We start from the raw sequence: 16,929 nt of genomic DNA on the forward strand, positions 1-16,929 counted from the left end.
TGGCTTTTGAAATGTATTCCTCTCTTGGTGATCAGTGGGAAGAAAAGAAGCATTTTAGCCAAAAGCAGCGAATATATAATGCATTAAAAAACTGTATATACATGGATTGTCAGCATGGGCCTTACAAAGCGATCCAAGTGTGCAAAGTATAATCCACACACACATATACATTTTACATTATACTAGTACATGGAAGGAAACGATAAGTGAGAAAAAAATCCTTAAATTCTGGTGATCTACATTGTTTTCTCTCCTGTATTGAAGAACAGCTGAAGTCCAAGGAGTGTGCCATGTCCTTTAGCTTCATTCAAAAATGTTTGTAGCATCATTCAAAACAACAGCTTGTCATTTTAAAATCCCCTTGAGCGTTGTTCACCTTAAACATGATGTAGATTGTCCATAATAATGGATAAATATTTATTGGAGGATGACAGGTTAAACAGAAAATGTACAGTGTTTCAGTTGCAGAGAAACAAAGGAAAGCAGACATACACACAGGAGATACAAAAATGTAAAATGCCAAGCAGATGGAATGAAAGGGGAATGCAACTTGGAAGGTCATTATTGTGTTAGAATCTTCTTTATTTACAGAAATGTCATTTTACATTGGACTTTACTGTACTACAACTATACTGACAGTTTACTGTACAACCCACCAGAAAGCAGCAATGAAAACAGATCACTTTCATGTCATATCAAACAAGCACCCTCCATTCTAAAATTGACTGTACTTGTACTGGAGCGCCCTCTAGTGGCCCTTTCCTCATCAAAACCAGAGAGAGTCGAGGAAAGTGAGCGGATAAAAGTAGGGAGGAGCAATGAAGAAGTGCTTTACTACTACGCCTGAACATATCCACCGTTTCCAGCAGAGGCGACAAACTCTTGCTATTATTGGATCTACACCTTCATGGCGGACAGGAGCTTACAAGATTGTAATCACAGTTGTGTGGGGCGCAGGATGTGGAAGTTCATCCCATGTATATCAGCCATCATTCAGGGCCAGATCACTGTACAGACCTCGCCGTCTAGCTGTCGTCAGCCTGGAGCATTTTCTCGATCTCTTGATCCCACTGGTCGTCTTTGTTGTCCGACCCAGTCACCACCTCGTACTCCTGAAGCTCCTGCTGCAGCTCCTTCTCCCAGTCTGCCGACTCATCTGGATGGGAAATTACAAGCAAGACAACCATTTAATAACATTCACTATGAGTCCCTCAGTGCTTGCGGCTGTGCGATGGGAGCACCTAGGAGACCACGTTAGCCGAAGAATCAGAAACATTTAGGAAGCTCACCATCAGGAGAGGGGACGCTGTCCTTCTTGTCCAGCACCAGCTGCTCCATCTCTTTCCTCAGGTCCTCCTGGTCGATGGCTGTTGAGTCAAAAGCGTCGCTCACAAACTCGGACACTCCGGGACTTGTCGACATCTCCTCCTCTTCTTCCTGAGGTGGCTGAGAGTCACATGGACGGAACAGAAAAAATAGGAAACGGACTGTATTAGTCTTTCGTTTGGTTTTCGGAAGATGGTCGGAAAGTACAGAAAGAAACTTTATTTTAGTGTTGTTACCTTATGTATGTCGCTGATGGAGACTGGTGGAGTTTTTGGTCTGACGTTGTCTACAATAAACAATATGTGGTATTAGTTTCCCATGTGCCAACCACAATGTGGTGTATCTCAAAAACCAGAGTCCTGTCTGAGGTTGTGTGTAGTAGGAGTGTCATTAATGACGCCTGTTTAACCCTTCTAGATCACATCCACAGCCCTATTATTCATATTTTTATTAACATCCAATTTGTTATTTTCCTGTAAAACAAAATATGAAGCATGCTAGTAGCAACCAATAATATCATGACATCCATCAACCACCAAATCAAATTCCTCCCAACATTATGTTCCAACTCCTGTCCTGTTTCACTCAGACGTCACCGTACAGAAGACAGAGACTCTGGTAGTGTTGTTTCAGCTCGACTTTAACAGCAAAGACAAGCTGAATAATAATAATGAGAATAATAATAATATTAATAATAATGAGTGGATGAGAATAACTTGCTTCTCTTTACTTTTAACAAGACACACAAACGTCTCTAACATCACTTCACAATGGCCTCCGATCCGACACCAGAAGCTCCACCTCCAGAGCTCCATCACACCACAGCTTCAACATGCAGATATTGTCCTGAGAGAACATAACGGCTGACACCCGTGAGCTGCTCCAGATGACAAATCAATCTGGAACAGCAGCGATCAGATGAGAAAGCAGACAGGTCTCTCTCTTATCAAGTCTTCCGTTGTAGACCATCAGTCTAATTCAATGCGTGCCCATTTTGTGTACAAGGAGAGGAAAGACGGTACACCTGGAGGGAGATGTGCAAACCTGGTAAACACACTTAAACCACCAGGAACAACATGCCGCGTACACCCTCCAGGTCTTATATAGCTGCTTTTCTTTTCTCAACCATATAAGACATCATTCATGACCGTTGTTCGCTCATTTCACTGGGTTCCTTTATGGACATGATAAATGAATGACATGCGTGCTATAAACAGCAGGTTTAACGATTTGTGGGAAAGCAGAAGTACTTGATGACTGTTGGAGAGGACAACGGGTTCATTTATGCATGCACACTTCAATGGTGATTTGAGATCTGGAACACACAACCACGTTGTACACAAAGCCTGGGCGCATTCCATTCAGAGCACAGTGCAGGGAGTCGCTCTGAACGTCCTCAAACAAAAGAGTCAGACCTGTTAAGACGACGTCCTCAGGGGATACACTGGCCCCTCTGTCCTCCCCGTCCTTCTGCTTCTGCTGGGCTGCCAGCGCTGTGAGCTGAGCCGACTGCTTGATCAGGGACACCCGGTAGAAATAATTCCTCCAGAACACCTCTTCCTTCACACTGGCAGAACACATGACACATCCATTACATCATCAGCTTTATGTGCTAATGGTGTCATGTCAGCATACTTCTTGGAGGACTACTGACTGCTTAGGGACCAGGTCGAAGCGCATGCGGTTGAGGAGCTGGTCCTCCTCCAGCATCACCGCAGCCAGAGGGTACATCTGCTCCATGTCGAAGTGGAACTGAACACCAGCAGGAGGGTCTCGCAAGAAGTTTCTCTTGTCCTAGGATCAGCCGCCAGAGAGCTCAGTTTGCACACATCATATCCAGAGATGAAGAGCAGTAGGTGTACAAAAGTGGACGATGTGTATACTTACAGCCGACAGAGCAAGGATCTGTTGCTGGATTGTCTCCTCCTCGTTGTAGCCGACCCAGGGAGGTACCGCTGCGTCTAGATGCGAGCATCAACACACACACACGGTGTATGAGCTTCAGAGAGACATCTCACACACATGAATGTAGACATGAAGACGAGCACGTTCTCCGTCGATACGCTGTCGCAGATTCAAGCTGCACCTCAAACATTGTTGTGACAATTCAATATTTTATAGCAGCTGATAACATGCCTCTAATCCATACCAATTTGGATGCTTTTGGACTTTTATCGAATAGAATGGATAAAAAGTAGCTTGAAGCTGCATCAAACTAATGTCATCGCACCCTGTTCCGTGGCAGACGGTGCAGCAGTATGAGGGACTAGCAGCAAGTGCCTGCAGCATTAAACCTGCATGATTCATCAACACAAAATCCACTGTCAATGAACAGCTGGACTGGTCATGAAACACAGAGCTGCCACCCGGGAGACAGCCGTTCACGTCCCTGAAGCAAGTGCTTTTGTTGCATTACCTTGTTGCAACTTCACAGTCATTTGAAGACAAACCATGGTGTTTTTTACTAAACCTAACCTGGCTTTGGAGTAGTAGTAGTATAATGTAGTTTTGTAGCATTTCTTGTTTTGTTCGCTATTCACGTGGGACACATATACCGTTCGGTCCAGGAAAAAACGTATTTACTTATTCTGTAAGGTACCAGGTCAGGCTGGCTCGGGTCCCAACTGCACATGGGTCACACGTTTTGCAATTTTTTTTAGATTTCTTTTCATTTTTTTCATTAGACCCTAGCTTGTCCTGTAGAGCAAGCTTTCACAGTATAAAAACGATTGAGAGAGATTTCTCGTTAAGTAACCGATTATTTATCGTTGATTCTGATTGTACCTGATTTTCTTGCCTTCTTCTCTTGGACAAACTTCTCTTGCTCCTTTTGAAAGTCTCCTAGGAATGTCTGCAAACACACACATGTAACACACACACACACACACACACACACACATTGCATGGAGAAAAAGAGAGAGGGGTAACCTTAGTGGAATACTATCACCACACTGAGAAATGAGCTGCTCTTGACAACAACCGGTAAAACCTTCCACATGTTCATTTGTCTTGTCGAACTTGTCAAACAGGTGACAATACCAACATACCTTGTCTATGATGCCGTCGATCTTCCCCTCTTCCACGGTCTTCTTGATGGTCTGAGCCGTCCCCACCACCGACTCGGAGATCTTCTTGGTGGCGCTGGAGGCAAAGCTGAAGATGTAGTCTTCGGGGATGAGATAGAAAGCGTGGGAAACAAAAACATCATTGTATTGTGGGACAGACGGACAAACTTGGCAACAACAACACAGATACAAATTATAGATTGAGACATACTGAATACCCCTTCTTCACTGTACCTAACATCTCCAAAGTAAGTGGTACCTTTACATTTAAAACCCCTTCAGACTGGAACAGCCTACCCGGGTCTTTAAGTTACTCCTTAGTACTCATTGAAAACATCTCTTTTTATTCACTTGCAAGCAAAAAGTTGCTAATGTTTTCCTCGTGTTTGACCCATTCTGTTTGTTTTTTATATATAGTTTTCTTGCCTCTTCATAATTGTGCATTAATGTATTATATGGAGGTTGTCTTCAATAGGGAGTTGGTGGGGATGGTGAGGTGTGGTGAGGGAGAGCTGTGAGTGTGACTGTGCATGTGTTGTATTGCTGTTGTAATGTTTCGTCCTGTGTCTTGAGGACCCCTTGAAAACGAGATGATTCATCTCAAGGTGTTATCCTCTAAACAATATATTTCCAATGACATCAGAAGACAGGTCTTCATGAAGTCAAATGTCCTGTTGACAACAAACAACGACACAGCTGAAGACCAAATTCCATTTCAAGAGAAGTAGAGCTGACGGGGCAGCTTCCACTGAGAACTACACTCTTCTTTCATGGGTGTAAGGTTGGTTCAGGTACACGGCGCGGAGAGTAAGGTAAACACATCCTCGAGCGACGAGTATTATGTCACCTAGCTGCATGTTGAATACGTTTTTTTCTCTCTCGCTAGAACCCAGGAAACGCAGTTTCTCTCACCACCAAGTCCTTGGCCGTGCTCGGAGTTTTCTTGGCTCGCCTCTGGTCCAACATCCTCGTCAGCTGGCTGCTGTTTGTTTACCTCGTTCTGCGCTTCAACCACCTTTTCTTCCTGCTCCGCCACACTCGGGGTATTTTTCTCGCCCGTCGTCTTCGTGTACGTCTGGTTCTCCAAACCCAACCACGTCCCGAAACCTCTCAACATATTGGCTTTAAGAGGAAAACAACTCAACAACAGAGGGGGGTGCCTGTCTTTCTGCAACCAGGAAGTAAACCGACAGCGTTTCTTCTTCCCTTGTTTCTTTTTTTGTAATTTGAGTTGCGTGTTACTGCCACCCAGTGGCCAAAGAGGGGAATGATGCCTTCAAGTGTTGTCTGGATCAATGGGAATATTTTTGTTGTACCCATTGATCATTTCTGTTAAATAATAAATGTGACTTGCTGCACACTTGGTGTTTTGGTCTATTACAGAAATATGCTTTAACAAGTGCAATAATTGTGGCAGTATTATAACATAATTATGAATTGTGGCAAACCAGTGCGCACTATCAGAAATAAAAACATGAATGGCAGTATAATATCTCAAAGTATACGTTTATATGTGTGAAAAAGTTTTTTGTTTTTTTTAAATGAAGGACCACCTTTTTACCAGCAGGTAGCGGTAATGAGCCCAGGAGAGGCTCATCATATCTTGTATTGTAGCCAGACGAGGAGGAAGACGGAGCGGGCAGACAGGCTGAGGTAAATTCTACGTATTGTATCTAATATATGTAGTCTCTGAATCTGAGGCGTAGTCGTGTTCAGAAGGCATTATAGTCCCGGAAGTCCCCCCGGAGCCGGATCTGAATAGTTGGAGCAGAATCTGAAAATAACGTTTAGCCGGGCTGCCGGGCCGGTAATTGCTACGGAGTTACACCAGACCTCTTAGAAATATCACTCATTTAAGACACAGTGAGTTTAAACTTTAACTTTATTGTTGAAGGGAAATAACTTTAAGCATCTCAGGGTTTGGTTAGGTGTTGGCATACAATCGGCACAAAGAAGAGAGCGATTTATGGAGGGTCAACTGTTGGGTTGGTCCAGTTTAATGTGCTCACTCAGTTTGTGCTGCTCAGAGATAACAGGGACAGACGGAACAGCTACCAGTAGATAAGAATACTAACCAACCCGTAGGCACGACTTCACCGAGCAAACGCTACCTCTAACTAACCAAAATAGGAGATAACAATATTATCATTATGAATTATAATGATAATAACGGCTGCAGGTGTTTTCCCTGTATTTAATGTTTCTCCAGGTGAACAATGAAGATTCTGATGGTGTTTGATTTTGACCACACTTTGGTGGATGACAACAGTGACACTTGGGTGATTAGGTACGTTTTTATATCGACTGATTACAAAGCACAAGTTGGGTACATTTGACTAAATGTATGAACAATTATGGAAGTACTTATAATAAGACATGTCAACTTCACCACTTAATCCACTGTGGATCTTTTTTTATTTCCTCTCTTCCCAGATGTCTTCCAGGTCAAACTCTTCCTGCCGCTCTGAAGAATTCCTACAGAAAAGGCCACTGGACTCAGTTCATGTGCAGAGTGATGAACTACATAGGTGGATATACATGATATTATACTGTCTGCTTCACTCATTAACACTGTATTACTAACCTCTCACCTACCTGCTGTGTTTTTCTGCCTGTCCATCCAGGAGAGCAGAAGGTCAGCCCTGACAGGGTCCGCAGTGAGATGGAGACCATCCCCTTTACTGCCGGGATGACAGACTTGTTGACGTTCATATCGGATAATAAGAGCAGCATTGACTGCATCGTCATCTCTGACTCCAACACCATGTTCATAGACTGGATCCTCTGCGCATCTGGATTCCAGGACGCTGTCGACCAGGTTTTCACCAACCCGGCTGAGTTCAACGAATCCGGATGCATGGAGGTGCGGTGCTACCACTCTCACGACTGCAACCAGTGCCCCGTCAACCTCTGCAAGAAAAAGGTCCTGGAGGTGTATCTGTCGGAGAAGTGCGATGCGGGTGTGGAGTACGAGCGTATATTTTATGCGGGGGACGGCGGGAATGATCTCTGCCCTACTTCCTGTCTGAGAGGGCGTGATGTGGTGATGCCCAGGAAGGGGTACACCCTGGAGAAACTGCTGGCCAACGTGGAGGATAACGCTTCCCTCAGAGCTAAAGTGGTTGCCTGGAGTAGTGGCATCGACATCCTGGAGGAACTGAAAGCAAGTATGCAGTCGTAACCATGGAGTACAATACTTGATCAAATTCTCAGTTACAACTGAAGTATTGCACATAATGCTCCCCATAATGTTTTTTTTAATGACCGTCAATACAGTATTTATGTATTTTAAAATACAATTTTGGTGGTACAATTATTGATATTGGTACAAATCCCTGAAATGTTATCTTTTTAAGACAGTAACACCTCAAACAAAGTTGTACTCTCAATTATAATTAAAGATTTGCATTTTACCGGAGATGGAGGTGGATACAATATATATATATATATACAACACAATACAGACACAGTACAAAACAAAGGTTTGCATTGAACTGCAATTCAGGGATTGATAATCAGAGGAAAGCCCTGGTGCGACGGCAGATTGACTGGCAGTGAAGACAGTCTGTGTTGTAATATCAACTGGTTCTCAGTTGTTGAGTCTTCGTGCTAAACTAAGCCAGTCGATTTCCATATTTGGACGACAGACATAATGGTAGTACTGATTTTCTCGTTTAAAGATGCTATATGCATTATTCTGCGCTTATCTATTGCCTCCACACGGCTCTTGATGTGGCGACGGCGCTACGCTTCCGTGACAACAGCATCATTTGGGATGGTGTTACCAGCTGTAACTGGCATGTGAGAGCAGTGCATAGGGCCCTATGAAATCAGTTTGAACTTTTTCCAGATTCCCGTAAATTTTTTTCCCAACTTCCACATTTTCCGTTTAAATTTTTCATCAAATGGTGTCTAATCATGTGGTTGATGAAACACTCCAGAAATATACTGAAGAAACATTCTAGTAGTCTAGTTCCTTGTCATTCAGAGACCATACACATGTGTATAAATATGCAAGTGTATGTGCAATCATGGAGGTGTCACAATATACCACCCACAAAAAGGAGTCATCCTCCTGCAATGAAAAGGCAGTAAAAAAGGGGCTGCAGAATGAAGCTGTGTGCCATTAATTACACTAAAACACAGTAGAGACTCTCGACAACGTGTTTGTTAGAGAAAACATCAATTTTTATAAATTGTATCTAGATTGTATGTAGATTTTGAAAAATTCCATAAAATTCGGTGTTTTAAACTTGATTGTCAAATCCTGGTCCATTTTCAATGTCAAATTCAGTGACTCCGTCTGCGTTTTTTTAAAGGGCACTAAGTGCAGACCGACGGCCATGAGCAATGTTAAAAAAAAGCCGGAACACAAACAGACTTAATTCCCTGCTCAGTTGTTTGCTGTTATATAAATGTTCAGAATGCTGAATAGAGACTCTTTAACTAAATAATTCCCCTTAAGAGTGTCTTTGCCCCAGCAATGACTTGATGTTCATCTTCCAACCAGACTGAAACATATTTTATCCACTCTTTAGTACCTCAAGACAATTTTCCTCAAAAAAGTTTGGTGTATTTGGAAGGAGGCCTGAAAGGCCGTCAGTGTTCAACAACTTTTGGAGGTAGCTAAAAAAAAAAGCAAAAGCAACGCTGGGCTTAATTTTTGGGTTGGATAGCGTTACTTTCTCAAGATTACGGACACCCTCGCTCTAATATCATCTCAATATGTTTACGTTTTTAAATATTAGTTGTGCATGAAGCCTTTGGGGAGCACTACAGTTAACTTCTATGCTTTTAAAAACACTGAAACACAGAATCACACTGCTGGTATATATTTGATTGCAATATGCTTTTGTTTTATGACAACAGATGTTTTGAAGGAAAAGCAGAGGTGCGATTAAAAACATGTCTAGGGAGCCTTAAACTGAAGCAGGTTAATGGAAACATTCATTGTAATATTTACAACTCTGCTTTTCCTACAGTCACATGTCAACATGTGTTCATTGAAAGGGGTATAGTATAGCTTATAAATGGGTCAGGGCCAGTAGCATTTTAAACACCTCGACATGGACGTACCTCAGTTGCTCGATATGCTGTTGAGATTAAATATATCGAACCTGCCAAATACTCCATTCGTGTTATGTTAAAGTTGTCTATTGTAACATATTAATACAACTCTTGATAAAGAGTCATACAGTCTTTAAATCATACAGTAGTAGAACATGCATATATCTGGGATTTTTATTACCCATAGTCAGTTTTTAGATTCTATTTTTGACTGTTTTACATCTCAGGCCTGTGGTTTGTAGTCACACATGTGAAGCTATGTTCGTTGTTTAAACCAGGTTTGGACTCACCTGATCATGTTAACTTAAATGGCATTAACCTCAACTCATTGTTTGTGCAAAATGAACAAAAAAGTCCAGCTCTCAGAAGCACCGTATTTACATCCATCATCACACATTCAGAAGGTTTCATGCAGTAATATTATCAGACTAATAGGGAACTGTTAGATACTATTAAAATGATGCTGGGGCTTTGTCCATATATACAAGCTATGAGAAACCTGGTGTTGTCTTTCCAACGTAAATGTTCATGAAGCAACATGTGAAATGTGTTTGTTTATTCTTAATCGTGTGATGCAATAAAAAACAGAAACCTTCTGGATCTATTTTTTTTCTTCATGCCTTTGTAAAACTGCAATAGTGTGGGGATTTGGGTCACAGTAAGCGTTTGTATAAATTGTGGCAACCCAGGGGAAGTGGCGGCGAGATTCCCAAATAAGATAGACATGAAATAACAAAGGTTTTAATAAGGGTTTAAGGGGAAAAGGGAAAGGAGTCCAACTCTAAATGAAGAGTCCTGTCCTTTACTAAAAGGCCGTATCCTTCTCCTGTGGGCAGAGCAGAGAGAGTGCAGTGAGTAAAAAATACTATTACTGTGTTTAGAAAGAAAGGTTGAAAAATATTTTCTGCAAATACTCTTTTCCAATCCATAAACAAGTGTACATTAATGCCTGTGCCACTGTGGCAATGTTGCACATACTATAACAATAGACAACATGACAGCCACCCAAAACAAAAAGTTTATTTTGACCTGGTGATGGTGCTAGATGAAAAAAAGGGATAATCAAAGTTACTGCATTTCAGCTTGAAGAAAACAAGGTGTGTACCAAATGTCATGGTAATACATCCAGATAAATATATTTCACTCAAAAAACAAAACTGTAGACGTCACAGTTTGATGGCAGTCCATCTAATAGATGTTTCTCGGGAAAAATGGAAACGTATGTATGAAAAATGTAACGTAAATGTATGAAACTTAGTGGCAGTTATTTTTTGTTATCATTATTGATGTAACATTCTGTCTTCCTCCAGCTGTTAACTGAAGAGCTGATTCATCCTCACTTTTTAGATAGGTAGATACATCCTGTGAAGATGCAAAGTTATTCCTTCCCAAGGCTGACGGAGAAAAAGCACCAGTGGATTGGCACAAATGGAGAGGGATAAGAGGAGGGATTTGGAGAGGGATGCAGGCCAACAACTCTCAAAGATGGCTCTTGCTGAAGATCTAACCTGGTATTATGATCCAAGACTCAGCAGCCTTTGTTTATTTCCTGAATTTACTTTTCAGTTCGAAGCAGTGTTAGATGAGGCTTGCTGACTTAAATTGAGATGCTTAGTTGCACAAGTAACAGCCAGGCTCAACAGTGAGGCTGTCAAATCCTGGAGGTTATGATTAGTTTAGTCAGAAAGTTTGGTGTTCGGGCCGGAGAGAGAAACAGCTGGTGAGTGTGAATGAGATTTTACTCTATCGTATCGTACGTTGCATTGATTTTATGGCTATTGTAGGTAAGGAAATATCCGTCTGTCTATCTGCACTGCTCAACAGACCAGCCTGCAATGCAGCCATAAGATTAGAAGTTTATACTTAGGGATTTTTCTTTTGCAACTCATACCATGTCACCATAAATCACAACTTCGTAGAGGCTCGCCATATCATTCAAAAAGTACTGCACAGGGAATCATTTATTGTGCTTAGGGACCATTCGGTATTCATGGAATGGACCACCGGAGGAAAATAGGGAGGATTTTAAGTCGGGGGGGGGGGGATCCCAAAATCTCCCAGATCCCAAAATCTTTCTCACCGTCATCCTTTTCTAGCAGTGTATGGGACTACTTTATGCATGATTAATTGATATGGATGACGTCTGAAAATACATTTGTTAAATTTTTAATCATTTAGGGAATTTTTATTGGGGGGGGGAGGGCAATTCATGTTTTTCAGAAAACGGGACATGTCCCCCCGTCCCCCTGCAAAAACAGTCAGGCTTTCTAAATCAGAATGTGATGACCCTCCTGGGTGTATTGCGGGCCCCCTTCATTTGTGTTTTTTATTGTATTTATTTATTATATTTTAGTCCATTTTGTCTTCAAGATACCCACAGTTTTGATACTTTTAGCAGTTGATGTTATTATGCTTCTACTTAGCATATTCCTAGCTGAGTGCACAAGTGTAGAGGCGTAACAATTAATCAATAAGCTTATCATAAAATTAATCTGCAAGTATTTCACATTGATTATTTATTTTTTTATTTTATTTTTAGCGAAATTGGCAACATTCACTATGTGAATATTTGCTGTTTTCCTTGGTCTTGTATAAATGTAAAATGGATATCTTTTGGGTTTGGACAGTGGGTCAGGCCTTTAAGATGTCACCTTGGATTATTTTACTGACAAAAATGAGAACAGATTTGGCATATTAACACCAATTAATACACCCTTATCACAGGTATGGATGGGTCTTTAATGAGTTTGGGAGCCAGTTTTATCTATGAACTTTTCCTGTTGCCTTAATAGGCCTGTTGATTAATATCTGTCCAAACCTAAAGGTCTCTTTTCTGCACCATCCACCCACAGCTCTCTTTACAGCCTTTAAAATCTCATTTCCAATTCTGTCGACCACAGTCTGTGACAGTGTGGAATGAATGCATGTGATCCTGGTTAATTTTTTTGTCAGAGCCGAGCTATGAGAAAGGTGGCACAGAGTTTAAAATTAGGAGCGAAACTGGACTGAAGTCAATGTGATCATTGAAAGCCTTCACACGCTCAGTCAAAGGCTAATCAATAGGCCTTTTTACACAGACGACAACTTTACATAATTCCTAATGTGTAATTCATGGTACAATCAAAATGGGATCAATACATATTTTTTGAATGAAATAAGTTCCCATGGGGCAGACTGGAAGTGGCATGACTGCACTTCTCTATTGATGCAATTATCAGGTTATCATCTCTATCTAGAGGTGACTAAAGCCTTGTTCATGTTAGAGGAGAAAAAAGTACCAGGTCAAATGTAAACAAGTGTTTTATTTTGAAAGTCACGGCCAAAAGTTCTGGTGTGATAAACAATCGTGGTACTATTTGTGATCAAGGCCCTGTCCTGATTTCTCCTGAAAGAGCAATTAGATAACTACATTTACAAATAACTTTGAACTGATATCAAATCGTGTGGACTGTGTTGATCATTGTCCACTCATATGGATGTATGATGCACAAAATATGGTTTAGTGGAAATTCAGTCGTGTTACTTTACTCTTAATTTGCCACATACTTTAAAGTTAGTTTTCATGGGGAACTATCCAAGCCAATGCTTTGCAAAGATAAAAATCAGAATACAAGAGGCAGTATGTGATTTTGTTTCACTGAGCTTATGATATACTGCTATTATCATTCTAATGTGCCGTCCATGTGTTTTTAATACTAGAACTCTCTACAGGATAAAATTCAACACCATAACTTAACACCACAAATGATGTATTATATTACCACAACACTATTTATTATGCATGAAGTGATAATGCATATTTAATATAATCCTTGATTTCAGCCGGCAACTGTCTTATTTTCACACCAAAGTGAGAAATGGGGTAAGAGACCTTGGGCACCACAGTAACATTTCTTATAAACCTCTTTTCTACATACACAGCTTCTCTATAGATAACCCCAGAAATGTCATCATTCTAATTTACATGCAGAATATTTTTTACCTTTTTAAATGTATTTGTCCTCGTCAAAATGACAATAATTATGTGACGTGGTACTGTGTCAAACATTGGAATGCTCAAAGAGACAGAATGCATCAGGATCTCTGGGCGTATGATTTCTACACCCTGAAAAGGTGCTGCAGAGGCTTCTGAAGGCCTTTTCGCGGACATCATCCTTCAATGCTCATCTGGCCAGGTCCTGCACTGCCACAAGGTGGCGCTCTGCATACACAGCTCATACTTCAGGGTCATTTTCCCTGCCAACATGAGGGAGAGGGCCAGCAACCTTGTCATGAATACCACTGCTTTTGGCCATGCCATGGTGTCCATGCTCACAGAGCCAGTAACCAGGTTTGTTCAGATCCTGTTCTGTGACCAATAGGCTACTCTGACCCTACCTACTCAAAGTCGTTGCCTTGACCAATGGTCTCTGCCTAAACCAGCTATATAGGGCCGGTCTTACCAAGAAAGGCACTGGTATTATTATGCGGCAGATATGTATCAAGCGGTAACCTCTGGTGCTGGGAAATTAAGCTGACAATGTGTGCAATTCTTTGAATGTCCACTTGAGGCTGACTCCAAAAGCAAATCAATCTCTAGACTCCGATGTGAACAACCCTGACTTTACAGCAAAAAACTGACACACAGTGTTGCTCTCTTCTGCTAAATTCCCATTTATGACAACTAGTGAGTGAATTTTCATATAACTCATCAGTTTGAAGCTATATAATATGCAACACATTCCCTAAAAAACAATATATAGACTGACGACAAAAGTTCCTTTCAATCATTATCATCATCATTTATGACCAACTAGAAGTATGGAGGACCCTGTCCTCTAACTGTTTCCTCTTTTTTGCATATTTTGCTGTGTTCAGGACTCAGGATTCTGGGCATCAGAAAAGAGCATTTGGACCCCACATCAGAGTGTAACCTCCAGCCTATAAACAGGGTGTGCAGCCCGTTCTCATTCCCAGGTCAAACACCGCCGTGTTGTCACACGTGTTGGTTTATCAAGGCTCACAGACCTCACATGCCTGACACAGACATGCACAGAGAGAGCAGACAGGCCACAGCAGGATGAAGCGTACCTTGGGCTGCATTAATTTGTTAGTCTGGCACCTTCCTGCAGGTTTGTGAGGAGGTGTGGATTTTTCTATTTGTGCTTTAGGGGACAAACACCATCAAACAATCAGGAAATACCTTTTTATTTTTCGGATACACTTTGTTCTGACGGCCCCTCTCTTCATTTACTCTCACTTGACTAACACTGTCCCTCCATCTCTCTCTCTATCTCTCTCTCACTCGGTTGCTTGTTGAGCCGTCGAGGAGGGACACATTTTGGATGATCTACTTACAAACACATAACAATAATGTAACTATATTGTACCTTTAATTATATTAAGGCTGAAAGTTTGTTATGATTCAGGGCTTGGACACTTTGAATGCAGGTTGGCGATGCAACAATTTCATTCATTTCTGAATTTTACATCATTTTCTGAGTTAAGACTGCCAAGATGGTGACTCCCATAGTGACCCACTTTATGCTTGACAATGACTATGGGTGACGTTATGGAGACTATGTCCATCTTTTATACAGTCTATGGAATGCATGAGTATGTGAGAGAAAGGGAGTGATCTTCATGGAAGGATCATGCCAATGAAACGGTGAATTACTCAATTCCCCCCCTTCCATCTGCAGTTGATTTGTATAGATCCACGTTGTGCATCTGCATCAAACTAATCAAAGATCAGTCAAACGTCTGCCATGTGTCATTGTGTAAGCAATACTACATGAACTACAATACTGAAGGATGCTCTTGTATGCAAATGTGTATGGATGACTGACTAAAAGCACTTAAGGCAAGGTTAAATGTATGACTGAGTAATATGAAATCATGACAAAATAGCAACAAACAGCATAGACAATGAAGGCCTACCAGTTCCAACAGACCTGTTCTCCAGCTCTCCCTGACCTCATAAGAGAGGCATAAACAGGGAGAAGATTATTCAAGGGATCAATAATTTATCACAAAATCCTTTGAAACTTGTTTTCCAGGGTCTTGTGTTTTGCGTGACCAGATAGTAATAGTTAAAGGTGGAGACGGGTCATGAACAGAGAGGACTAAAACGTTCACTCTTCTCCCCCATGATGACATTACTGTGATGATTGTGTGATCAACTACCACTTAATGGATTTAAGCAGCGTTTCTTACAATGTGGTGTGTTCAACAGATATTGGTACTTTGGAAACTCTCAACTTTTCTTAATCTTTTTACTTTACCTTTGATGGTCCATGAAGATTTTATTCAATGTACACAACCATGACCCGTAAGAGCTAGGCAAACAAAAAGCTCTTTTAAGATATATTGTGTACATTTCACATACTCAAGGAAACAAGAGCCGTAAACTTGTATAAGGCACTCAAAGCAAAGTTAGACAAATACCTGTCCTACAAATCACACACATCGAATACATACATTCAGATTCATTTTCAGATAAAGGTAGCAAATGTGCATTCACTAGCAAGGACCACACCGTCAACGAGATGCGTTTAAGGATTTATTATTATTGACAAAGAGAATGAAGTGTCGAAGATCTCGGTTCTTGAGCATTTGAGTGCGTTGTGGGGATTCTTGTAGAGAATCCGCCGCCGCTCCCGGGCAGCGACGGACCCCCTCGTGGACCTACGAAGGAGAGGATAGAAAGAAGAATTGGGAAGAGAAATGGGGTGCGGGGGAGGGGCGCAGAATACGAGAGCGAAGCGGAGGAGAGGGTCAGGTGGCTATTTATAGAGATGCGGAAGTTGGCGCTGTTGAGGTGTGGACCTGCTCCTGAAACTCCGCCTATTAGGCTTCAATTCACTAGCAAGGACCACACCGTCAACGAGATGCGTTTAAGGATTTATTATTATTGACAAAGAGAATGAAGTGTCGAAGATCTCAGTTCTTGAGCGTTTGAGTGCGTTGTGGGGATTCTTGTAGAGAATCCGCCGCCGCTCCCGGGCAGCGACGGACCCCCAAAAACCTCCAATTACTTAAGAAGAGATTGAACGGATTTGAGATCTTTGGGATCTGAACGGATGTAGCGGTCGTACATTTGGGAGGACCAGCGGCCCACGAGACGTATGAAGTGTTCTGGGATGCCACTACGGGAGGCCTAAGTGGCTGCTCCGATTCTGAAGGAGTGCCAGGAGTAGTTGTTGGGCCAAATACCAGACAATGAGAGCATGAGGCGAATGATGGAAGACGTATGGAATCCCGGTTGTTGGACAGGATCCAACAGAGGGCTTTAGACAAGTGGTCGAAGAGTTTGGGGCTTGCAGCCGAAGGTGAGCCTGACGGCAAAGTAATATGCACCACGTCAGTGGACACCGAAGAAGGCCAGAAGTCGGGGTAGATAGGGGGACTTTGAAGGCGCTGGTGATGTTGTTTGTTTTTTTTTTTTTTGAGAGCCGCGACCCTTTGCCGGCGAGTTTAATAAGGGTGATGG

At 41.8% G+C, this 16,929-nt stretch overlaps 2 protein-coding genes across 3 annotated transcripts; one reads left to right on the forward strand and one right to left on the reverse strand.

Annotated features, from left to right (window-relative positions):
- Positions 1 to 403: 403 nt before the first annotated feature.
- LOC311010414 (synapse-associated protein 1-like) lies at positions 404 to 5,578 on the reverse strand. Its single transcript, XM_084004897.1, has 9 exons — positions 5,304 to 5,578; positions 4,374 to 4,492; positions 4,111 to 4,177; positions 3,214 to 3,287; positions 2,981 to 3,120; positions 2,742 to 2,893; positions 1,563 to 1,612; positions 1,290 to 1,446; positions 404 to 1,156 (listed from the first exon to the last, which is right to left on the reverse strand). Exons 1-9 carry the CDS (start codon positions 5,506 to 5,508, stop codon positions 1,026 to 1,028), a joined length of 1,095 nt encoding a protein of 364 aa, XP_083861023.1. The 5' UTR covers positions 5,509 to 5,578; the 3' UTR covers positions 404 to 1,025.
- Positions 5,579 to 5,986: 408 nt separating this feature from the next.
- On the forward strand, positions 5,987 to 10,053 carry phospho2 (phosphatase, orphan 2). Of its 2 annotated transcripts, none has more exons than XM_084018290.1 (4): positions 5,987 to 6,044; positions 6,601 to 6,678; positions 6,825 to 6,919; positions 7,016 to 10,053. In XM_084018290.1, exons 2-4 carry the CDS (start codon positions 6,608 to 6,610, stop codon positions 7,570 to 7,572), a joined length of 723 nt encoding a protein of 240 aa, XP_083874416.1. In that variant the 5' UTR covers positions 5,987 to 6,044; positions 6,601 to 6,607; the 3' UTR covers positions 7,573 to 10,053. The 2 variants fall into 2 exon arrangements, with proteins under 2 accessions (XP_083874416.1, XP_083874417.1); XM_084018291.1 differs by lacking the exon at positions 5,987 to 6,044 and adding an exon at positions 6,116 to 6,254.
- Positions 10,054 to 16,929: the final 6,876 nt, after the last annotated feature.

Source organism: Eutrigla gurnardus, assembly GCF_963514095.1.
Source record: "Eutrigla gurnardus genome assembly, chromosome: 1".
NCBI classification, from domain to species: domain Eukaryota; kingdom Metazoa; phylum Chordata; class Actinopteri; order Perciformes; family Triglidae; genus Eutrigla; species Eutrigla gurnardus.

Coding starts and splice junctions, on each gene's coding strand:
- LOC311010414 (XM_084004897.1), bottom strand. CDS start 5,508: ATGTTGAGAGGTTTCGGGACGTGGTTGGGTTTGGAGAACCAGACGTAC. Junction 4,178..4,373: donor TCGACGGCATCATAGACAAG/GTATGTTGGTAT, acceptor GTGTGTTTGCAG/ACATTCCTAGGAGACTTTCA. Junction 1,613..2,741: donor TGAGGACGTCGTCTTAACAG/GTCTGACTCTTT, acceptor TGTTTATTGTAG/ACAACGTCAGACCAAAAACT.
- phospho2 (XM_084018290.1), top strand. CDS start 6,608: ATGAAGATTCTGATGGTGTTTGATTTTGACCACACTTTGGTGGATGAC. Junction 6,679..6,824: donor AGTGACACTTGGGTGATTAG/GTACGTTTTTAT, acceptor CTCTCTTCCCAG/ATGTCTTCCAGGTCAAACTC. Junction 6,920..7,015: donor CAGAGTGATGAACTACATAG/GTGGATATACAT, acceptor CTGTCCATCCAG/GAGAGCAGAAGGTCAGCCCT.